This window comes from Mixophyes fleayi, chromosome 3 (assembly GCF_038048845.1).
Source record: "Mixophyes fleayi isolate aMixFle1 chromosome 3, aMixFle1.hap1, whole genome shotgun sequence".
Taxonomy (NCBI): Eukaryota; Metazoa; Chordata; class Amphibia; order Anura; family Limnodynastidae; genus Mixophyes; species Mixophyes fleayi.
In genome coordinates, this window is record NC_134404.1 from 120,237,490 (window position 1) to 120,263,295 (window position 25,806).

The following is a 25,806-nucleotide window of genomic DNA, read 5'->3' on the forward strand; positions in this document are numbered from 1 at the left end:
GTATGTTGTGCCTCTGTTTCCGGCGGACACAAGTCTACAGCGGTGCAAAGACCTGCTGGTCAGGAGATTGTCCTCTGAAGAGGACCGTGACATGCCAACAGCTCCACCCTCATTTTCTTCCACATCTATGGCTGCGAGGAAAAAGCTCAGTTTTCCTAAAAGAGCCGCTGGCGGGGATGCTGATAACATCTGGTCCGGACTGAAAGACCTGCCAACCATTGCAGACATGTCTACTGTTGCTGCATTGGATGCTGTCACAATTGAAAAAATGGTGGAGGATTATTTTGCTGACACCATCCAAATAGACATGTCAGACAGTCCATACTGTTACTGGCAGGAAAAAAAGGCAGTTTGGAAGCCCCTGTACAAACTGGCTCTATTTTACCTGAGTTGTCCCCCCTCCAGTGTGTACTCGGAAAGCGTTTTTAGTGCAGCGAGGAACCTGGTCAGTGAGCGGCGAAGGAGGTTGCTTCCGCAGAACGTTGAAAAAATGATGTTTATAAAAATGAATAATCAATTCCTCAATGAAGTACAGCACTGCCCTCCAAATAGTACAGAGGGACCTGTGGTTGTGGAGTCCAGCGGGGACGAATTGATAATGTGTGATGAGGAGGAAGTACACACTGTAGGGGGAGAGGAATCAGAGGTTGAGGATGAGGACGACATCTTTCCTCAGTAGAGCCTGTTTAGTTTATACTTTGTACAGGGAGAGATGAATTGTTTTTTTGGTGTGGGGGCCCAAACAAACCAATCATTTCAGCCACAGTTGTTTGGTAGGCCCTGTCGCTGAAATGATTGGTTTGTTAAAGTGTGCATGTCCTATTTCAACAACATAAGGGTGGGTGGGAGGGCCCAAGGACAATTCCATCTTGCAACTCTTTTTTTGGCATTATGTGACCATTCAACAGTCGTTTGCCATGTTCAAAAAGTAAAAGAAAATGTTAACAAATTCAAAAAACTAAATCAAAAGTCAAATGCCCTGTCATTATTTAAAACAAGAGGTATTGACGTGCTAGAATTAGTGTAGTGTTAATATATTATATATGAGGTATTGTGGCCCCGGTACCAAATTTAGTACCGGGCCACTCCACTACGCAGTCCAGATACTTGTTTGGTTGAATTCTGACCAGTTGAGGTTGTATTTATTATATTTTGGCCCCGGTATCAAATTGGGTCCCAGGGCCACCCCACTACGCAGTCCATAAAAAATTTTTTGGGAATTCAGACCCGTGGAGGGTTTTTAAATTATATTGTGGTGACCACTCCTCTACGCAGTCCAGGTACATTTTTTTGGTGCGATTTATACCAGTTCAGGGTTTTTAAATTATATTGTGGTGACCACTCCTCTACGCAGTCCAGGTACATTTTTTGGTGCGATTTCAGACCAGTTGATGGTTTTCTTATTATATTGTGGTGACCACTCCTCTACGCAGTCCAGGTACATTTTTTTGGTGCGATTTATACCAGTTCAGGGTTTTTAAATTATATTGTGGTGACCACTCCTCTACGCAGTCCAGGTACATTTTTTTGGTGCGATTTATACCAGTTCAGGGTTTTTAAATTATATTGTGGTGACCACTCCTCTACGCAGTCCAGGTACATTTTTTGGTGCGATTTCAGACCAGTTGATGGTTTTCTTATTATATTGTGGTGACCACTCCTCTAAGCAGTCCAGGTACATTTTTTTGGTGCGATTTATACCAGTTCAGGGTTTTTAAATTATATTGTGGGGACCACTCCACTACGCAGTCCAGAAAGATACCTCGTTGCAACGTTTTGGACTAATAACTATATTGTGAGGTGTTCAGAATACACTGTAAATTAGTGGAAATGATTGTTATTGAATGTTATTGAGGTTAATAATAGCGTAGGAGTGAAAATAAGCCCAAAAACTTGATTTTTGAACTTTTTATGCTTTTTTAAAAAAAAAATCCGAATACAAAACCTTAAATCCGAACCAAAACCTTTCGGCAGGTGTTTTGCGAAACAAATCCGAACCCAAAACACGAGACACCAAAAGTCGCCGGTGCACATCCCTAGTTTAGGGTACAGTTTTGGATACCACACTGTCATACTGTAAGAAGGATATTGGTGAATTTGTGAATTTGAGAGGGTTCTGAGGAAGGCAAACTTATTCAAACTTCTATTACCTTTTGTTAAATGATTGAGAAGTTATTAAATCTAAGTTTGCTTACTTTTGGAAAAATATTCCTTATATGCAACATAAGAAATATATATTAATATAGCCAAGGTCTACATACAAATTTGTTTAATGGACTTTTCATACCAAGGAGCATGCAGAGAACAAAGGGTTTTCAAATTCGAATTGAAGAAATAAGGATGCACTAATGGTATAGGAGAATTTCTTTACTGTAAGGGTGTTTTTAAGCTATGAAATACCTTGGTACATGAGGTGGTGAAGGTAAATTTACAAACAGAATTTAAAAATGGATTGGATGCCTTTTTACAAGAAAATTGTATCTATAGATATAATTAGTAGAAGACCAGATTGGGTGATCCAGGGAATTTAACCAATTGCCATTTTTAGGGTCACAAAGGTGTGTTTCTCCCTGTGAGGCTAAATTGGCATTTGCTGCAGTGAAGGTTTACTTTTGTCTTCCTGTGAGTAAACCTAAATATTATTTTTTATTAAAGGTCTAAACTTGATCAACCATTCCTTTCTTCTTTTTTTTTTATCCCAACCCTTATGCAACTTATTACCTGTTTTAAGTGTCTATTCTCATTATAGGTGTTTTTGAGGATGAATCTCGTCACTTGGCTCCTGGTGACGTCTTGGTGATTGAAAGAAACACAATTATGCCATGTGATGCACTTCTCATTAGTGGAGGCTGCATAGTAAATGAAAGCATGCTTACAGGTACCGTTTTACTACTTTTGTAACTCAATTTTTCATGTATCCTTAACTGTCACTATCTGTAAAATTACTTTGTGTTATTTTTCCATAGATACTACTTTTGGGGAAATACTGTTCCAGACAGTCTTGAAATTGTGGTTCACACCAAATTTAAAACAGTTGGTTAACCATTAATATAGGACAAACTTTAATACTGTGCAAAAAAAAAAAAGTCACTGCAGATTTGGATTTCTTCATTTTTGTAGTGATTCATTTGCCGTGAACTATTGTAAAATGCAGATATCCATATAGATTTTGTCTGTGATAATTGTATAAAAACCAGCAAGTGTTATGCATGGAACAGGATTTGTAAATATATCAAATATTAAACACTTTTTCCATAATGCTTCCGTTTTTAATTGTGAAGGGATTCTTCAGCGCTGTCCTATACAGCAGCCGCGGCGCTGTCTAAGAAGCGTCCGCGGCGGTGCTGTATACACTACAGCACCGCCGCGGACGCTTCTTTGACAGCGCCGCGGCTGCTGTATAGGACAGTGCAGCTAAAGCGGCCACTTAGTTAGCGCAGGGGGGAGTTTCTGGAGACTCAGAAACCCCCCTGCATGCGCCACTGATGTACCGTGGAAGCTGACACCTCAGCCAGTCACTGTGGTCACTTGGTGTGGGTATAGATCTTCACGGAGAGGATATCTTGTCTGCAACTGGCCACTGTAGTATATTGATTTATATTTTCATTGCCTCATTTAATAATACTGGCATTTCAAGGACCTCAAAATAATGCCCCAGTAAATAATTAATAAATCACATTATCTGATTAGCCACTGACCACCTCTCAATTTGCAGACACAACTGAGACAATAATTTAATACTGCTATGCTTGCCCAGCCAGTACCATTTCTTAGCACATTGTGTGATAGCAGCCCCCCTGCACTACAGCAGCACTGTACAGCTACTAGTTACAATTCTAATTATACAAACATCTGTGATTCTGTAAGACTGCCTCGTGTGTTCACAACACATTCAACTGCAATGTGTATTGTCATATGCTGTTCTTTGCTATTCCATACAACTTACTGGCATCTCATTTTTGTACTTCTTAGCAATAGAACATTTTAACAATGTTTAGTTTCATTTGATGTTATGGTCACTGGATGAAACCAGGAAAATGAGATGAGCTGTGTGCCTTAAACTTATTTATGTCTCTATAAGAAACCTAGACATTGGTGGTATCAACATACATAAAATTATGGGGTACTTTTGTCTTATTTATGCATTATATATGCTTTTTTCTTTTTACTCTGGGGGAATCAGAGTATCAAGCAAGACCGTTACAATTAGATCTTCTTCCAAGTGGAACCATCCAACCTTTGTTTGTTCAGCCACATGATACGCTTTTCCCAGAGGGTGTGTCACTTGTCCCATGGTGGCTAAGGAGGGAGATCCTCAGCAGGGGTTATCTGCTCTCCATTTGGGAATGGACTCTGGAGGCTATGGACGCCAGCCTTTGGGATTTGGGGGGGCCAACATTTTTCAGGCCTGCTTTCAGGACTTTGGACTCTGGAAAAGTCAAAACTCCCAATAAATGTGTTAGAATTGCGAGCAGTGAACTGCGCTCTAGTCAGTGTGAAACATTTGCTGCAGGGAGCATTGGTAAGGATATAGTTACCTCAACCACGAAGGAGGGAAAGATGTTATCCCGCTATGCGTGAGACCAGTAAGATTTTTCGTTTAACAGCACAAAATTTTCAGGCCATAATGGCAGTCTTCATTGCAGGAGCAGACAACTGGGACGCAGACTTCCTGAACAGGCAGACTGTTCACCCACGAGAATGGTCTATTCACCCTGAGATCTTTCAGCAGATGGCATCACTGTTCAACAACAAAGTGAACCTGTTTTTTTGTTTTGTACAAGGGCAAGAGACCCAAGGGCAGTCTTGGTAGACGCAATGTCAGTCTCTTGGCAGTTTCACCTAATTAACATATATCCCCTGGTGGCAATGCTTTGGAGGAAAAGGGGTTTGGGTCATCTTGATTGCTACAGATTGCCTGCGAAGATCCTGGTGCACAGACGTCCTTAGCATGTCGGCGGTTCAGTTATGGTGGCTGCCTCTCAGACCAGGCTTAAGTCAAGGGCCATTTCTGCAACTTGGTTTACGGCGCCTAGCAAAGGATTTGTCAGATAGTGTGATCCAAACCATGATCAAGGTGAAGAAACTTGTTTTGCCCAAAATTTACCACAGAGTGTGGAGACTTTGTTTCCTGGTGTGAGAGAAAGGGGTCGTCCTTTTTTTTTTTATGCTCCCAGGCTCCTTATCTTCTTATTGAATGGGCTGGATGCCAGGCTGAGCCTCAATTCCCTGAAGTTTCAGGTGTCCACTCTTCCTATCTTTTTTTTTTTTCAAAGATTGGCTTTATTGCCAGATGTTAAGACCTTTTTACAGAGGATTCTGCATATTCTTTCCCCTTATGTTTTTCCTGCAGCTCCATGGGATCTAAATTTGGTGTTTGATGCTTTATAGCATTCACCCTTTTGAACCTTTGTTAGAAGTTTAATTGAAATTCCTGACTCTGAAAAATGTTCCTTTTTAGGTATATCAACTGCAAGAAGAGTTTCAGTGCTGGTACCTTTGTCCTGCAAGTCTTCTCTTCTTCTTTTCCATGAGGATATGGTGGTTCTTCAGGCCAAGCCTCCCTTTCACCTAAAGCGGTTTCTAGATGTCACCTTAACCAGGATATAGTGATTCTGGCCTTGGTCCACGGTAGGCCTCCAGAGGAAGAGGGCTCTCCAATATCTGGATGTGGTCAGGGTTCTGAAGACCTATGTTCAGAGGACTCATGATATTCGCAAGACAGAAAGTCTTTTGGTCCTGTATGAGGCCCATAACAAGGGTTGGCCAGGGTCCAAGATATCTATTGCGAGATGGATTATGTTGGTAATCCATCAAGTTTACAGGAGAGCATGACATCCTGTTCCATTATTAGGGCTCATTCTACCAGTTCAGCGTGGGCCTCTTGGGCAGCATGGCATGAGGCCTCATCTGAGCAGCTTTGTCGGGCTGCAACCTGGTCCTCAATCACACACTTAAAAATTTATATTGGTTTAATGTGTTTCCAAATCTATGGGTTCAGCCAATTGGAGGAAAGGGAAAATAAGATTTTATACTTGCCTTAAATCCTTTTCTCTTGGTCCATCCGGGGACGTCCACCCGTTTACGCTTTGGTTCTCCATGTTTTAATTTCTCCTACATTGTCCTGTGGGGCTTAGTTAAAAAATAATTTGATTGCTCCGGCAGGCGTGGGGTATGGAGGGGGAAGAGGCGGAACTACAGTTCATATGTTGAGATTTTACCGGCCCTTGAACTGGCTGCACTCAGTATCCCAATGTCTGGTGTCCCCAATGGACTAAAGGAAAAGGATTCAACCTAAGTTTTAAAATATTATTTTCCTACCATGTGCATTATTGCATATAAATATGGGTATTATCTTTTTTTTTCTGTTTTGATGTTATTTTGCTAATATGCCTGTAATTTACCCTGTCATTATTAAATTATTGTTATTATTATTATTTTTAGTTTCATTAAAATGTTAGTGACATATATTGCATGCAAATTAGTAAGATAATGTCCTTACCTCAAGTATCAATTGATATGAAATTCTCATCTCTTGCCTAGCCTTAAAAAATGTTAGTTGTACTGAATTAAGTCATACTGAATTAATTGTATTTACTTAGATTGCCTGCCTGAGTCAAATGTATGGTCTCCACCTATAATAGTGGTTAAGTTTTTTTGTAACAAGGCACATGAGCCTTTAAATACTAATGAGGTGTCAGTTTTTAAACTAGGAGATTTACTTTTTTTTTTTTTTTTTTTTATACCTCTTTTTTGTAAGGTGAAAGTATCCCGGTTACCAAGACCCCACTGCCAAACACAGACAACACAGAGCCATGGAAGGTTCATAGTGTGCATGATTACAAAAGACATGTCCTTTTCTGTGGAACTCAAGTTATCCAGACTAAGTCTGTGGACCATGTGAAAGCTGTTGTGATGAGGACAGGTAATGAATTACGAAGACAAATGTAATTCTTGTGCTCCAGCAAAATGAAATGAATAAATGAAAAAAAACAAAACATTAATTGGTACAAATTGCCTTGTAGGGATGGTGCATACAAATCAACCACCATACAAAAAGAAATAAAGCTCTGGATAATTGCAAACAGAGACAAAAGTTCATATTTGCATTAGAAAAAAATGTTTAAACCGGTGGAATCAGTGACTGTGAGATGTAGATATTGTTTATACTGAAGGTGCAGTGTTTTCTAACCAAATACAGTACACCTAGTTGGTTTTGTAATACAAGTATACAGTTTCTTAACTGTTGTCTGGGTGCAATTTTATATATTGTAATTTAAATGAATATCCACTAATGATACATGGGGTCTATGGTAAGAAGTAGACTTTGTGAAATGTTTTGTTTGTTTTTACAATGAATTTATGCTACAATAGTAGTATGGAATGTGGAAATATTCCCATTCTGTTAACTCCCTGTTTAAAACAATTATTGATTATTATGTGCAAAAAAACACAGGAAAAAAAACGGGTTTTTCATTTGTCCGAGATCCTCATGGGTTTTGGTTTTGGATCTGGATTTTAGTTAAAATTGTTAAAAAATAAGTAAAAAGGTGATTTTGAGCTGTTTTTGTTCCTACATGAAGATTTATAGCATTAACATTAATTTACAGTCTATTTTTTAATGATTTCTTCACAAGTGTCAAAATTTTAGACAAAGGCTGCAGTGAGCTTGCTAGCTAAAATTAGTTAGAGATCAGTGGAACAAATACATGGCAGTTAAATTAAAGCCATAGGGATTGTATCTTTTATTAAAGTCCAGTAATGCATCATTGTTATGGCATGTGCACAAAGGCATTCATTTCTGAATACCATAATGTGGTCACCACCACCTCTCTGACTCCAGATATACTGATTTTAGCTCTGAGAGTGAGACTTGAATCAGCATGCCTACTGGGAAATTTTTAAAGTAAAATAAATGCATGTAGCCTAGTGTTACAGCCCAAGGTAGCCCACTATGGGACTGGCCTGGGGAAGGGGGGGGGGGAGGGCATATGCCCCCCTGCTTTACTAGACCCTGTTCATCAAAATAGCAGACTAGTCAACAATGTACCCCTATTATGTCAACAGCCAAAAGGCCACCATCTCCTTGGCTTGGTCATACTGGTCAGTGGGTATGAGGTTGTCCCCAAGCAGACAGGAATAGTCAGTGAACAGAACACAATGCTTTGGTATTACCACCCAATAACAAAATCTTAGCCACACATGAGAGCCCAGGAACTTGATTTTGTAAACCGGTTGACCTAGATTAATTAATTCAATACAAATACAAGAGGTACTCTTTTAGTCTTATCTCCTGGCATGACAATGCGCTTATGAGCATGAGGTGGTACCAGTGGTGGATGCCTTACTTCAACACAATCTTCATTCTCCTCTTTAGCTTGTTCAAGTACAACACATTTATCTTCAGATCCATAGTTATTCCCCTCATCTTGCACATTTGCAAGTTCCAAAGTAGCATCCTAAATTTCTATGTCTAAATCATCATCACATTTTCAAATGGTTGAGAAATTTGGGAAGGAGGCTGCTCTGTAACTACACTGTCAAAATCTGAGACATAAGACTATAGCACATATAGCACTCTTGGATACAGTCAGGGTTAGCCACCTCTAGCCACTGCCTGATTTTAATATCTTACCATGTATTCACACAATCAAACAATTATATCCCCTCTATTTTGTTAGGAAACCTCTCCTAACTACCAGTCACAAACCACACTGTGCACACTTGTGACTCGGAAGTGTGTACTGTATGGGGTTACACACAATCCCAGCACTCAATCTTTCTCTCACCCATCGCCCAGGTTACAGATTTGCCGAATCACCCCCAAACAGCGCTCGCACACCCACACCCATTTCATTTTTTTCACCACCTATCGAATAAGGGCAATAGATTCCCAATATACTGTCTCCCACTGGCACACAATGAGCACTTTGTTACACACAGGTTAGCAAGGCACACACCAACAATAAAAAGGGTGAACACTTAACCCCTCAAGGCTTTGGCACAAATGTACATGCAGGCACACACTAGACTTAGTATACAAATGTATTCACAATTCACACCTCCGCATTTCAAGGGTTAGCATGGTCAAGCAATCTTCATAAAAGGCTGTTAATTCTTTTAGGGAAATAAGGACACCACTTAAGTTTTTAGATTTAATATACAAAAAATACAATGCTTACAGGTTATAGAAAAACAATTAATAAACAGTTGACATGCAATGTTTTATTTGTATAACCGTTATAAAAACAAATTTGATGAAAGTACAGAGCATAACTTGTGTATAATAATTTGTATGGCTGAGGCAAGCAGAAGAGATGGATGGAATGTCCTTCAATTAGATTGATCCCCAAGAGCTGACTCTCTTGTAACTGGTCTCCGCTTTTTAAAGACACTCGTACATCTTTCCCCACCTCCAGGGGTTGTGGTCTGTGACACTGTTTACAACCACAATATCAGGATCTGCCTGCAAGCCCCTTGCAGTACATACTGCTTTGCTTGGCAGCTCCTGCCTTTTGACTTTATTAGTGTGTATTTGCAGCAGTACCTCTGATCACCAGAGGTGCTGCTATCTTGCCTTTCATGTTTGCATTAGGGGTTAACACTTTCTCCAATTATCCCATGCACCTGGGTGTGTTTTCTTTTCCCTTTATATATACCTGTTCCTCCCAGCAGTCATTGCTGGTTATTGTTATCCCATCCTGTTGTCATTTCCTGAGGGTAACACCCTGTGGATTCTTCCTCCTGTTTGCTCCTGTGATTATGCTGCATTGGGATCTCAACATACATTCTGCTGACCTGTTTTCATCTGTGAACCTGGTACTTTCCTGTGCATCTCCCTGTACTTGCTGCCTGGAATTTTTCCACACCTCCTGTTTACCTGCAACTGTGTTTACCTGGTAATTTCTACAAGACCATTATCATCGTTTGTTCAGTCTCTTCAGCAATAAACTTGTATGTTTTTCACCATTATTCATGTCTCCTTAGCTGTATTTCTACATTGATCCGTGACACACAATTCGCATGTTCACTTGTTTAATACCAAATTCTACTTTGTGACCTAACTTTCCTGTGGAGTGTCACGCAGACCCAATTTTATTATTAATAGATACACTACAAGTTTACCAATTTATTGATACAAAACAGGCCTAGGTCCAGCGTATAAGTTGAGCTTATACTCCTTTCCTCAACTTCTCTGTGTGACAGCATGCTTTATTCGACATATGGGCTGCCCTTCATCATAATATTTATGAATACGAGGTTGATCACTGCTTTTATTAATTTTTAAGTGGTATTTTGGAAACTGAAATATATTTGCCTATACAAAATATAACCATTCACCACATGGTCTCCTTGTGTAATACCTCAAGCTGTGAACGGCTCCCTCCCGTCTGTTCAATGTCTCTTTCGTTTTTAAAACTCTTTCTTATGTAAAGATGTAGCTCACCCCAGTGGCCTTTGAAGCTGCTCAGCTTTCCCTGAAAGTGGTGCTGTTATCTTATAACTTAGAGATGGGCAGGCAAAGTAAACACACACCAGACCCTCTGACTTCACATTTTACACCCTTTTAGTAGCTCAATTTATCAATGGATTAATTTGATATTCCATATTTACACTTCAGTTATGATAAGGCCTTATCCCCCCCCCCCCAGTTGTTATTGGTTAATCCTTATAGCTGTAATTCCTCTAGGTTCACTACAGATATCGCTACACTTTTCTCAAGATTCTGTGAGTGCCCAACTTGTTTGTCAGCCTCTGCGTTCGTTTCATGCACTGATGTGGCTGTTTTGGAGGGGACACACCTACACTCTGAGCGAGAAGGTGCTGAATGGGAGGTTGAAGAAGATACATGACCGTGTAGGGCACTCTCTTTTGAAGTGGGCATTCTAGTACGTGTACCAGTAGTAGCAGTACCCCAACTAGTAAAAAGTGGGTATGGTCTCACTGCAGATGGTGTATGGAATGTTGGCTATTTTCATTTTTTTTTTTGACATCGCCATGTTTATCAGAAACTTATCTCTTAATCCTTAAATAAAGAACTGATGTTTTCTTTGAGATTGATAAACACTATTTGGATTTTGAGCATGCATTCTTACAATTCCCGCATGACCTTTTTAACTAATAGAGGTCGAGAAAATTTTACTACTGCCAGCACTTGTATGCTCCTGATCTCTAGACTGATCCATGGTTGACAAGAGGAGTAATGTTACTTGAAGTTGGAGCTACTTGTAGCTGCCACGACACCAGGCAAATCCCAACGAGATGGAGAAAGGAGGGAATGTTACCTTACAATTCTTCAGACACTGCTCCACAATATAATCCAAATATTTTTTTGGGATGTGTTGCTCACAGACAAACAGCACCCTATTTTTTGTCCACTAAATAGTTCAGATGTCGCTGATACTGCTCCTCACTCAATTGATTGCTTACAGATTGAAAAACTTTGGATTTTAAAAGCAAGAAATCTATTTGTTTTTTGAGGTGTGTTGCTCAGTCATGCAGCGCCCTGTTTTGTTTGCCACTAAATAGTAAAGATGTCTATACTATATATATTTTATATTAACAACCAGTAGCCACTACTCTTCACTCTGTCACCCAACTAATCTGCACACAATTCTAGCAGACTGATCTCCAAATATGCTGCAGTAAAATCACAGCTATTGCTATACAAACGGCCTCTTTCACACTGTCCACCCCTCTACAACCCAATTTCTTTGCACAGAATTAGCCACCCTCCTATCCACAGTCATGACTCTGTACCTCAACATTCAAATCTGTCAGATTTCTCTGAATCTGAACAGCATACCTTTTTTATATAGTATTTTAATTGCAAGCACATGATTGCTCTTTAGCAATAATACTGCAAGGTGGTTATTGGTCATACTGTACATAAAAATAATATAAAATGCTTTTTAATAGGCAATGTGGACTTTGTGGTATTTTTTATAACAAGTTATATACAATGCAATCCCTCTTCAGAGATCTGCAGAACATGTGGTTTGATTGCAATATAATATAGTTTTCATTTATATACTTGTGTAAGTGCAGCTTGCGCTTTTAAAAACGTAGCTAGTAAACCTCCTTTGATTTCTTCCTTGTATTTTATCCTTCCCATCCACTTACCTTTGCTCCACAACACACACACTATGCATATAAATAGTTGTACATCAAATATTTATTTAATATTGTGTGTGCAAATGAAGTCTGAAATGAAACTGGATTAATCTTTTAATTGAACAGTTTTGTTTGCATATTGTGAGTCATCTTGGGGTAAATACTTTTAAGGGAGAAAATGTGTAACCGCTTTCTGAAGCTGATCGCTGTGTGGACAGGTATTGACTGTTCAACTTTATTATCCAAAAACTTTGTGCAGCACTGTCAAAATAAATTGACATCTGTTTTAGCACATCATTATCTGTGAGTCAAATATCATAATTGGGCCAGTTGTTGCAATTTGTCAGACTCAAACAACTTTGAAAAAAGCGGGTATGAGAAGGGATAATTGACCTTGCAAAAAGTCTACATAATGGGTGATACTGCGTATTTTACCACCTATGCTATATTTTTCCCATCAGTTTGATTTTACATTGAAGAGAAGAGTATGTTCCATTAGGTTGTGCTAGTCAGTAATAATTCCACCATATAAAATGCATTACATGCTTTTAATCTGAAGCCAGTCAAAATGGTAAAATGCTCCATTTGAAGGTTATTCTATATAGTTTGTTTGCACAAAGCTAAAGCTCTTTCTTCCTGTAAAGTTTATTTTAATAGATTTACTTTTAGTCAGACAATTGATAAAGGGGTGGAGATTTGCGCTCACCTCCTAATGGATGCAGGAGCTGCAAACAGGACCAGGGATCCCTCCCTAGTGATACAATGGCAAACAAAATTTTCCTGTGAGCTCACTGACTGATTAATTATGATACCAATATATATTGTATAGTGTGTCAGATATATATTGGTTGGTAACCTCTAATGATTGAATAATACTCAATAGTGTATAAGGTCTCTTTATTGATCCCTATCCATATATTAGCTAAGAACAGGCAAAAAGCATTTAATAAAACAATTATAGATCTTATTGTTACATAAAATTATGCTATGTTGAAATACAATTCAGGATAGAGCAGATAAATAAACAGTACTAGGCCTGGTATAACATATAGCGAGTCCACTAATGGACAAGCTCTTAGGATAAATGTGAACTTTCGATTGCCTGTATATTAAAACTAAAACTAAAATGGAAAGAATTATATATAAAAAGATATAAATGATATAATATTATATATAGGTATCTTAGGTATACAACGCTAGACAACGGAATTAAAAACAATTGAGAAATCTATAATGATGTTGCCTGACATCTCCAGGCTGGGATGATATGATGTTAATAATATAGTGTAACCAGATATCTCAATACAATCATGCAGTGATAGTTATGTCCATAAAATGGATGTTCAGATTATGATGAGTAATCACATATAAATGGATGAAGCAGTGGTATCAGATGTAGCAGGATTGTAGCAATCCGGACCCCAAGGTCACTACAGTATCAATCGTGGATGATTTATTTTCATGAAAAGAGTCTTGGCTGGATCAATGCTTTGATATTGCTGGGTACTAAACAAATGGTGAGCAGATCATCCTGTGTGCAATATGAAGGTTCCCCATGCAGTTAGGGCTATACTTGCGATTGGAGGTGTAATGCCAGGCTTGGATATCCCGCTCTGGAGTGGGCGCGAGTGAGCTGTGTCAGTGTCCAAGTGGAGTCCACATAAGCGGGTGATCAGTCCCGCTAATGTGGAGATGGAGCAGCGGTCCACGGGCAGCGTGCGGCACGCTTCCGGTTCTAGCTTCCGCGTCTGAAGTCACTTCCGGTCGGGTTGCTATTGGCCAATAGACGGATGAAGGCGGAGTCCCAACGCGTTTCGTCTTAGAAGACTTTCTCAAGGGAGATATTCCAATATTGGTGGGTGTTCCTTTATAGAGCTTCTTAGTGATGTAATAGTCTCTGATTGGGTGATAGCGCTGTTGATCTGTCTATGGTCCATGATTTGCCTAATCGTTCAGATATTTTGGCACTCAGAATATATGAACCCTAGGGTTCATAGTGCAGAATTACCTGTAATGTGATGGATTTGAACAGGATATCTATCAAGCTTTTGTTTGCATGCCTATAACATATATCTCAGGATAACTTTATTGGTAACCTGCTACTATGCAAATACAATTAATAAATGTATGTCTGACAACTGAAAATGTGGTATAAATTGGAGGGTTACTAAATAAATACATCTGCAGATAAAAATCCACGCAAGATATATATATATTCTATTATACCAATCTTAAATTGTCAACCTTGGCATGCCTAAAACGTTTGTTTGTGAAGGTGTTTACAAGGATTGACTTCATGTGTGCATATGGATTTGTACACATAGTGACTGGTCTATATGTTGAATGAAATACACAAAGTGTGTATAATAAATACAATATTATGCGTAATAAAGGACATATTGCTGATCTAATATATTCCCTGCATAGATATGTACAATAGATATAAATCTATGCATGGTTGAAAGCATGAAAGTGATCTGATATAGTCCCTGCAAATAACAATACCTAGTTAATGGGATGTTCACATTGTACCTCCATTATGTAGTAAATATACATTGTCATTATATATTTGATGTTTACGTTGTAATGACAATGTAAGTTATACTGCTAATGCCGGTACACTTCATGCATGATCACCTGCCTATAAATGCCAGTATAATCATAGTCCAATTGGAGAGGTGAATTCCCACTGCACTAGGTGTTCTCGGGTAGTTGCCTATCCCGTTACTTACCTAGCTCCACCTTGCTTGGCTTCCAAGTTCGGGTGGGTTTGGGCATGGCCAGGGTGGTATGGCCGTGGGGTTTGGACCTCTCTCATGGATAAATGAAACAATACCTGGCCTGGCAAAGTGTCGTACAGATGGCACTACCGTGGGAGGACAATTCAGCACATCAATGCAAAGTGAGATCTAATTCTATGTTTAATCCATTAGGAGTGAGGGTTCTGACAAAATAAATGGCTTTGGATTCCTCCCTATTAAGTTTGGGTATTATGTTACCCCCTCTCCAATTTTGGGCCACTTGTTTAATACCAATAAAGGTTGTGCCTTGATGGCTGCAGTTGTGGGTATCCTTATAGTGTCTGGATAGATGGTGATTTTCAAACCCTATCCTAATATTTCTTAGATGTTCCCTAATTCTAATTTTGAGGGTCCTAATCGTTCTGCCGATGTACTGTTTGCCGCATTGGCATTGCAGTAAATATACCACATTGGTACTTTTAGTCAGACAGAAAGTTTCCCAACAATACTCATAAGAAGGCAGAATGATGAGTAATGTTTGAGGTTGGGGCGAGATTAAGAGTTGTGGGGAACCCAGGACAAGCATTTTGTTGGGTCCCTACCACTAAAACTTTACTGTGCCTAACTTTTAATCCACCGTGTGTGTGAAAATAATATGCATATTTTATATATTATGCAAATAAAAAAGCCACAGAAGGTTAAAATAGGGCAACTGCTCACATGTGAAATATACTTATTAAAGTCACATAATCCATACTTGCCTACTTTCGGCAAGTGCATTCCGGGAGAGGGGCGTGGCTAGAGGGCCGGAGGGGCAGGGTGCGACCAAACGCATCATTTTGGCCCTGCCCCTGTGACTGTATTGCCATTTTGTCGTGAGGCCAAAATGACGCGAATCGCGTCATTTTCGCCAGGCAATTGCGGTATGCGGGAGACTTGCCTGCTCTGCCGGGAGTCCATGAGACCGACCTGAATTTCAGGAGTTTCCCGGACATTCCGGGAGAGTTGGCAAGTATGACATAATCAATACATCTGACTCACATTCAGTCTCTCATACTCACACTCTTGCATTTTTCTACTACACATACACACTGACCCACAGATACAAACTCACTCGCCCCCTTTCTCATGCACACACAGACTCACGCACACTTACTCACACTCTGTTTAATACACATACAATAACATACATATAAACGCCCAAACACTTAAATCCAACTGCTGTGCTGCCTCCAACTTCCTATGTGGCTTGGGCAATGTAAGTAGGGGTGTGTCTGTGACTGTGTAATGTTGCTAAACCAATCAGAGCACAGCAGAGGCTGCTGATGTGTTCCTGACTGAGCAGTAAACTACTACAGAACTGCACAGGCCACTCCTCCAATTTGTGCCTCATTGGTAGTTTGTTAGGGTCCCAGGCAATCGCCCAGTTTGTTCTGTCTATAATCCATCCCTGTTTGAGCTTGTGTGCGTTACATCATACATTAGTTTGAGTTTTAAATTGATGAAAAATCTAAATTCATAGAGAGGAAGCTGTTTCATGTTGCTGCTGCTTATACCAAAAAAGCTTAACAGATATTTTATACTTAGCCCAAACACAATAGTGAACTGCTATATTAACATCTCCATGTACAGTAGGGGATTTTCTAGCAGCTCTACTGAATAATGTCATATAAATATAATATACAGATGCAAAGACGTATGAGAAGTTATTTTTGTACTCAACTTTTTGAAAATGCTGATGCCCTAAAGATATCTATTAGGATTTCAAATAGTACACATGAGGTTAGATGACAGCAAAGGGTCAACATGTGACAGGCTTTCTGCAAATGACATTTCAGAGAAATTAAAGGCTTCCATTTACTTTGAAAGATCAATGTAAAGTCACAATTTCCACAGAATTCCCTGCCATGGTTTTCTCTGGCTTCAGTATAATGTATTGGAAATGCATAGTATGAATAGAACACTGACTAAATTAAGTGGAAGTCATGACTCCAATAGGTGGTGTTAAACATTAAACTGATGTGTCTTACAAAGTCATACATTACACAACATTCTACATCGCTCATTTAGAACTCTTGGGAGCTTCTTATAAGTTGCCCATTGTTACTAGTTCATCACCAGTCATCTTTCATCACTTCTTGTACTGTGTTTTTTCACATCACAAGTCTGTTTAATTTTAATGGATATTGATGTTTGAATGTGACAATGATGTCCAGTCTATCCTGATATTTGTCCATTTAAGGATATCCTGATTCGCCAGATTTATTCCTTTGACAGTATTTTTCATAGGTCTTTCTTACTTTACAATTGTTTCCTATATTCATATTTTATTTTCCATTGTAGGCTTTAATACAGCTAAAGGTGACCTGGTACGATCCATTCTCTACCCGAAACCGGTGAACTACAAGATGTACAGAGATGCTTTGATATTCCTTGGTTGTCTGATCGGTCTAGCCTTTGTTGGGATGATCTATGCTATCTGCATATTTGCTCTGGGTGGGGTATGGTACCTTTTTGTCTAATTAACATCAAAACCCATACTGTAAACTTCTTCTTTCAGCTAATCACCATCCTGTGTGTGTTTTTCCTTTCTATGTGGCACCATGGTTGCCCAATACCACCTGCAATATTTTTAGGGTGTGGCCAATATTAGTGCTACAGATGAACTGCACAGATACATTTGTCTTCAATACACACAGACCTGAACATTCCTGTAAGAAAATGAACATTTACAAATGTGCCTGGAAGTTAAAGATATCTGTGGTTGAAATCCACCCATAAGCTCTAACAGCAATGTTTAAAAACGGTTACCCAGTCGGTGCCTGCTGCACAAATCCTGCAGTATATGTACAGCGAAGGGCTACTTCATTGAGTACATCTACCTAATAGCAAACCACTCGTTCCATACAGACTACAGACTGGAGCATGAATCCAACAAACTTTATAAAATGTAGCACTTGGATGTTTGCGCATGTTGACTCCAGGGTGCCCCAAACGTGTGATAGTGGAACTGTACTCTGAATAGATAGTTCCATTCAATGCCACAGATGCTATACTGGATTTGGGGTCTTGTGAGCTCAGAATTCACTACATTCACCACCATGTTTCAGAACATTTTTAGAACTTTTTAGTCTTGTCGCACCTTTTTAATCACTTTGCATCAGTAACAATGTCGTGTGTAAAAACACCAGCAAATTTGTGTCTGGACGCCAAACACCCAATATTATCCCATGTCCAAGTCCTTAATTGTTTGTCCTGCCCATTCTCCGTTTGGATTGCACACACCATTCTTTCTGCCCTTTCTATGTATCAACTGCTTAATGTGTAGAAATACCTAGAAGACTGACCACTTGATCTGATTTAGACCAATGCTGTCCAAATGTATAAACGAACAGGGTTTATTTGTGTCATAACTATGTGCTGCTACCACCTATTGGAGATTTACATCCTTCCTGTGAATCTCTAATTGGACAGCTCTGATCTGGACATCCATAAAGAATACATACAACTAGTGTAATGTGTGTGTATCTTCTGCTAAGGTAGGTTTAAATTTAATTGCAAGAGGACATTGTCAGCCTTTGACTATATATTGACTTAAGACAAATTTATAATCTTTTAGCAATACGTTATTTTGCAAGGAAATATGTGAATGTTACAAAACCTTTTCACGTACAGAATTTACATCCAGTGAAAATAATTTGTCTTGAGCTTGTCTATTTGAATAGAAGGATGTTAGATGCAGCACACTAAGGTTGATAACACATTAGTATCCTTCTCTTCATCACAACTCTATTGTATTTACTTGGCTAAATACATGACATGATACAAGGCATTATGAGAAGAAATTGTATTGAGAAGGCAAATTCCATGCGCCTCATCTTTTAGTCATTTTTTTTAAATTTATTTTTTATTATTATTATTATTATTATTATTATTAAATGCAGGAACAATAATGGGTGCAAAACAGTACAACAGGTTGTGTTCATTGAACTAAAACAAACCCAAAATATCTGTGCTAACAGCAAACCAAGTTGAAACCAGTAGAGCATGACAAAATACAATAATGTGAAAGGTTGCAAGTTAACCTAAACTAGAGTTTTAAGCAGCCAATGCACAACAGGTTGCTTTCAATTTGTCAGTGTTGTAAAAAATTTCTCCAGAAAAAGTAAAAAAGACAAAAAAAACCCCAATATGTACGGTCTGTGTGCTTTACATAGTAAAAATAGTCCACCCTTCAACTGCTCTGTCAACTGCTCAAATGACTATTCTCCAGTTGTGATGTAGTCCTATCAGGGGCTGTGAATCTGCCGACAGTAGGACTGTCGAAAGATGCATTCCGTCGACATGTTTAAAAAATGTTGACATTGTTACTGTCAACAGTAGTAATGTCGCAATGGCGACATTCAAAGGGCAATACCAGCTTCCTGACATGTATGGTTCATACAATTTTTTTGGCCTATAAGGATCTTCTACTACGTTCTCTGGTCACTTGTGAAGAATGGATGGGTAACTTATAGCAAAAATAAAAAAAACGCGTCATTTGTAATTTCAGTGTACGGAAATGGTTCATAGCGTCTTATATTTCCTAAGGGGAGTGTGCTATACACACACTCTGTAGATTTAAGAATACTCTGGTGCTTTGGAGAAGCACAACGTATATATTGGAACCATTGTGATGTCAAGACTAAGGGCTAGATTTACTAAGCTGCGGGTTTGAAAGAGTGGGGATGTTGCCTATAGCAACCAATCCGATTCTAGCTGTCATTTTGTAGAAGGTACAAAAAAAATAAATGCTAGAATCTGATTGGTTGCTATAGGCAACATCCCCACTTTTTCAAACCCGCAGCTTAGTAAATCTAGCCCTAAACGTAGTAAAAAGTAGATTGGCGAAGAGGTGGGATATCATCCCATATCAGAAGAGTCCTATATACAGAAGTACAGGTTCTAGCAATACAGTTCTTGTGAAGTGGAGATACAAAGAGAAATGGTTGTAATCTAGAGTGAGTGTACAAACAATTCAACACATTGTCTGTCTCAATGTTTTGCTGTCAATTTTCAAGAACTAAGTGATTTTTAGCTAATACATTCTGTGTTTTTTTTTACACTTTTTTATTTATTGATATTTTTAACTCCTTGTTTCAGTTAGGGGAAGCATTTTATGCCGATTCCATGTAACTTCTTCTTTCAATCTCAAACAGGCTGAGGCTGGAGAGGTTGTGAAGAAAGGGCTAGATGTCATTACAATTGCTGTTCCTCCTGCTCTCCCAGCTGCCCTCACAGCTGGAATTATATATGCCCAGAAAAGACTTGAGAAATCCAGAATTTTTTGTATCAGTCCCCAACGGATCAACCTCTGCGGTACTGTGAATCTATTCTGCTTTGATAAGGTACCACATGAGATCATTTATGTGAAAATAAATAACAATCTTGCTGATCTAGACAATATGACACTGATTTTTATTACAAATTATATTTAGTTTCAGAGAAATGGTTTTAGTAGAAGCACCTTTAGCTGCAAATGTAGTTTTTTTCTTTCTTTGTTTGTTTTTGTTTGTTTGTTTTTACAGTCTATTTGGGTAAAACATCCTAGATACATCAACACTATTGATAATACTAAGTTTTATATTCAACAAAATAAATATTTAATCATTTTAATACAACTGTAACTCGTGTACCCTCTTTCACCTTTGTAATACCCCTTTACACAGTTAATGTTTTACTGACCTCATTATTAAATATTTTAATAGACAAAAATAATAAAGCCCATTTTCTTCGATTTTTGATTTTTCGTTTGGTGTTTTCTCTTTTTGCACACTCAGGTTATCATATAGTTGTCATACATTACTTCTGCACATTTTCCAGACTTTATAAATAATCACTTGTAATTCTCTGATGCTTAGGAAGTCTTCTATAAATGTGTATTTGTTTTACTTTTTGCATTGTAATGTAGATACAAAGCATATCTGCTCAGATTGTGTTTAATTTTTTTTAGACTGGAACCTTAACAGAAGATGGCCTAGATCTCTGGGGGATAGTCCCTTCCAGTGGATATCGGTATGCTGAGTATCACCATGAATTAACATTTTCCTTTTAAAATGATAGAAAATGACCTTTATGCTATGCTTACCAATTGTTCCAGAAAAAAGTTTTTCCTAATCTGTTTTCTCCCTTTTCTTCTGACATCTTAATAGCACAGTACTGTAGAGAGAACTACTACCTCTGTCACTTGAAAAGGGAATTACAGTGGAAATGCACTCTATTAAACACAGTAATCTCAACAAATCCTTATTTGATTATTTTACATTCACACATACAGCAAAGGCCATTCCCATTCAGATAATATATTGCAGGAAACATGGTGGACATTGATGAAAAGTGATGCACAGGTTTTCAGAAATGCCTCCCTCTCGTTGTTCCATTGGAGACATGCAGTATTGGTAAATTATATGCTATCGGCGGCTCTGGGCTTCTTGTGGCAACCCTGTGTGATTTTAATTTTAACCACCACTGTGTTGTAATGTTTGCTTTTAATAATGGTTATTTGTTATCTACAAAACCCCACAGGCTATACACACATTTACTTAATCTGTCAGTTATCTTCTGTTTATTACTCCTGCATTAAATAGTCGTCTTTTGCTGCTACTCTGCAGTGCCAGTGAAATATTGCATCCACTGCATGTGCCTGTGTCAGTAGATTTAGTGGAAATAATTATAAAGCTGACTACAGGAAAGCTTTCATATTTTGTGTGTATGTATGTATGTATGTATGTATGTATATGTATGTGTGTATATGTGTATATATATATATATATATATATATATATATATATATATATATATATATATATATATATATATATATATTATATAATTTTGCTACTAATAATATTTATGCTGAAATTTTATGGGTTATGTTTTTAGCTTTAGGTAGTTTTTGTAGATTTTGCTGTTTTAACACCATGGGTGGCATATTGAAAGTAGAGCTACAGTGACCTATTGGCAGTGAATCTTCATATATGTTTTTTGTTCTCCATCTCTTATGTTGGCAACTGCATACAAAATTCAGTTTCCTTTAAAGTGGAGGATGTGTTTTGAAGCAGTGTATAGCAGTCTGTAGCAAAATGAAGTGTGTAAGAACACCACATACAGGGGCAGGCTGGGCTGGCGGCACTGGCAGGGGAGCATCAGACCCCCCCCCCCCCCAGGCCAGTCTCATAGTGGACTACTTTTGGCTGGGTCTCTACATTTTTTTTTTTCCTTTTTAAGTTGTTCCTAACAGGCTGCTGAGTTGAGTCTTGCCCCCCTCCCCTCCCCCCTGGCTAGAATTTGTCAGTCCTCCCCTGACCACACACAGTCATAAGACATTGATAGCATAACTGTAGGTCCAATTTGAATGAGCTACTGGCTGTATCTGCTGACAATATAATGAAGGTTCAGAGTCTTGCCCTTCAAGTCAAATCTATCCTGCCTTTTATTAGATTGCAAGTAAATAACTATATTAATGCATGTTCTACAGGTTTGATACAAATGGCTGTTTCTGGTTATTTATTTATTTTTTGTAAGGTCGGTGCCAGGGGCAGAGTACTACATCCCTGAATCCCCATAGCAAAATTTGAGGAAGGGCACGGCAATGTCAGTCCACCCTTTCCAAGGCCCCAGCTGTGCTCTTCTAAATATATGCTGGGGTCGGTGCATGAACAGTGAAGCTGTAGTTGAAAACTTGATACCGTAGTGTTAGACATTTATCTAAATGACAGATGGTTGTATAACTCTCTATTTATAAATAATATAAAACCCCTAGATATGGGGAATATGGACAGTAAGGGTTTTTTCCTATTTTTCAAAGCCAGTGAAAACTATGATTGACGGTAGCCTGTACCAGTGGAGAAAGACCATTTATCAAATTACTTGTACTGCCGCTGACATCTGATTGCTGGGCACTGCAGGATAAAATGCTCCGCTGCCCCGGTCACATTTTTTTTTTGTTAAATTGCATGACCAAAGATACGCAGCAATATAAAATCATCTTCATAACAGGGTCTTTTTGTTAACTAATTTATTTTATTTTTTTCCAAATTCCGCCCGTTTAATAATTAATGTTTAACCCCACAGTGTGTTTATACCCTTGTATACCTTAATTTTATGATCTCTGGAAACCCCTGCAAACACTGGGTGAACATACAAACTCCATATAGATGGGGTCCTGGTCAACAAAGTGAGGCAGCAATGCTAACCACTGCACTACCCTATGTATGAAATACATAATGATGAGTTAGTTTTCTGGATGTAATTCAACTCCTGTACTGATTATCTGTATCTAACATTTCCTGACAAAGAACCCATGTACATCAACCTAGATGTACTTATTTTTCTATTGCTAATTACAATTCAAATGGCATAATGTGCATTCCGTCCAAAGTGCTCATATTATAACTTACATTATAAAGACATAAAATGTGAAGGTCATTGTCTGCTTAACATATTATTTTTTTAATATCAAATTACGGTAAATCAAGTAAATTGAGGGGAAAAAACAAACATCAAATAAAATATTGAAAAGCAATGCTGTGATTGGGATATATGAGTGGGTCCAGATTAATTTTAACTTTGTTGTTTCTTGTTAATTGGATATGTTTTATTATCTGTTAAAATGAAAAAATTATAATCCCATAACTTGACTGTGGATATTGTGTCCATATAGCACACTCCTATGGTGTGTAGTTTTAGATTATAATAGTATTATTAGTATTTTATTTGGTTTTATCAATATTTTCATTTTAGTTTTCAGGATATAATTTCCCTAACAGACAACACGTCTCTATCCTGGGGGCCTCTGTTGGGAGCTCTGGCTTCCTGCCACTCACTGATTGTATTGGATGGGAAAGTACAGGGAGATCCTCTGGATCTGAAGATGTTTGAGTTCACATCTTGGGTAAATGTTTGTCTCTATTATACAATCACATTGTATCATTTTTAGGATCATGTTCATTTTAGTTATGCGGGCTAGGCTATATGTAAAAACAGTGAGGCAGTGGAAGAGCTGGACAGGAAAATGAACAACATTTTATATCTGACTGTACATTATGCAGTTATTATACAGTTTTTATAATATTGTTATTTAAGAAGTAATGTTTTAATTGAAATGTTTTGCAAATTTTTGACATATATGTTTCCAGGTGATTGAAGATGATCTGGATGATAACTCTGAAGAGTCCATGCAATCAATGACTGTGAAACCAGGTCCTGATGCGAGTAAAGTAAGAATGCTGCTTAGCCTCAGTGGTATCCAGACAGGTTTAATTAAACTAGAAGAAAAAAAAAAACAATGGACAGCACTGGAAACTGAAAACACTGACCGCCAAAAGATGAATCCGTGAAGTTAGATAACTCAGTAGATTATTAAATCATTCATAAAATAGATCAAATTAATAATAAACATATAAAAACACTAAAATAATAATAATGATCATATAAGCATTGAATATATATTCAGTGCACTGAATTAGATATCACAAACCAAACAGTAATAAAGAGAACTGAATATTGGGCACAACTACTGTTGCAGATCTATATTTAGATAATATCAGCAATGGACTTGAACTTAGAACAGTCATTCCAATTATTACTGGGTACAACCAAAACTTTTGTAGCCATGTTAGAATATAGAAGTGTAACTACATTCAATTGCTACAGTCTATCTTAATAATCCAATCGAATACAAAAACATTACAATTTTAATGTCATTTTAAGTATCATAACATTCACGGATTCATTATAGAAAAAATTCCCATGTCTATTATCTTCTTGTACTGACAACATATTATAGGTCTATATCAATAATCAATTTAAACTATAATAACCAAATAGCTGCTAAAATCAGAAAATCGAATTCTTGCTATCTATGATATAGGTCTTAACACCCTACTTACTATTACATAAATATCTTCAATATACATGTAGGGGCAGCAGGGTGGCTTAGTGGTTAGCACTTCTGCCTTACAGCACTGGGGTCACAAGTTCAATTCCTGACCATGGCCTTATCTGTGTGGCGTTTGTATGTTCTCCCTGTGTTTGCGTGGGTTTCCTCCGGGTGCTCCAGTTTCCTCCCACACTCCAAAAACATACTGGTAGGTTAATTGGCTGCTAACAAATTGACCCTAGTCTGTCTCTGTGTGTGTGTGTGTGTGTATATGTTAGGGAATTTAGACTGTAAGCTTCAATGGGGCAGGGACAAAATATTGTTCATATAAAAATAACTAACTATGAAAAGTAATGTATTACGAGATAAAGATGGTAATAAGAGTAATTTGAGAAGAGAATTATTATATAAAAAAATAGACAGCATTAAGGCAATCTAGTGCATTATTCTCTTTCATAAAACAGTCAGTCTATGCGAATGCATATCTCATAAGCATATATTTTTATATCTACAGAGCACAGCGCTTCACTTTTTCCACATTTTCTTATGTTACAGCCTTATTCCGAAATGGAATAAATTCCTTTTTTCCTTCAAAATTCTACACGCAATATCCAATAACGACAACGTGAAAAAAGTTTTTGGGAGATTATAGCAAATATATTAAAAATAAAAAAACTAAAAAATCACATGTACATAAGTATTCACAGCCTTTGCCATGAAGCTCAAAATTGAGCTTGGGTGCATCCTGTTTCCACTGATCAATTAAGCTGTAGGAACAACTCAAGAATGGAGTCCACATTTGGCAAATTCAGTTGATTTGTCATGATATGCAAAGGCACACACCTGTCTATATAAGGTCCCACACTTGACAGTGCATGTCATAGGAAAAACCAAGCATGAAGTCAAAGGAATTGTCTGTAGACCTCCGAGACAGGATTGTCTCGAGGCACAAATCTGGGGAAGGGTACAGAAAAATATCTGTCCCATTGAGTACATTGGCCTCCATTATCCATAAATGGAAGAAGTTCGGAA

The 25,806-nt window shown here is 38.1% G+C and overlaps 1 protein-coding gene across 1 annotated transcript in view; it reads left to right on the forward strand.

The window, feature by feature from the left end:
* Window positions 1-25,806, forward strand: part of LOC142143971 (putative cation-transporting ATPase 13A4) — a 79,158-nt gene that overhangs the window by 9,976 nt on the left and 43,376 nt on the right. The window contains exons 3-9 of the mRNA XM_075202269.1: window positions 2,750-2,878; window positions 6,761-6,925; window positions 17,199-17,356; window positions 20,054-20,242; window positions 20,848-20,909; window positions 23,637-23,787; window positions 24,032-24,112. Coding sequence (XP_075058370.1) covers window positions 2,750-2,878; window positions 6,761-6,925; window positions 17,199-17,356; window positions 20,054-20,242; window positions 20,848-20,909; window positions 23,637-23,787; window positions 24,032-24,112 — 935 coding nt within the window. The remainder of the gene's footprint in view (window positions 1-2,749; window positions 2,879-6,760; window positions 6,926-17,198; window positions 17,357-20,053; window positions 20,243-20,847; window positions 20,910-23,636; window positions 23,788-24,031; window positions 24,113-25,806) is intronic.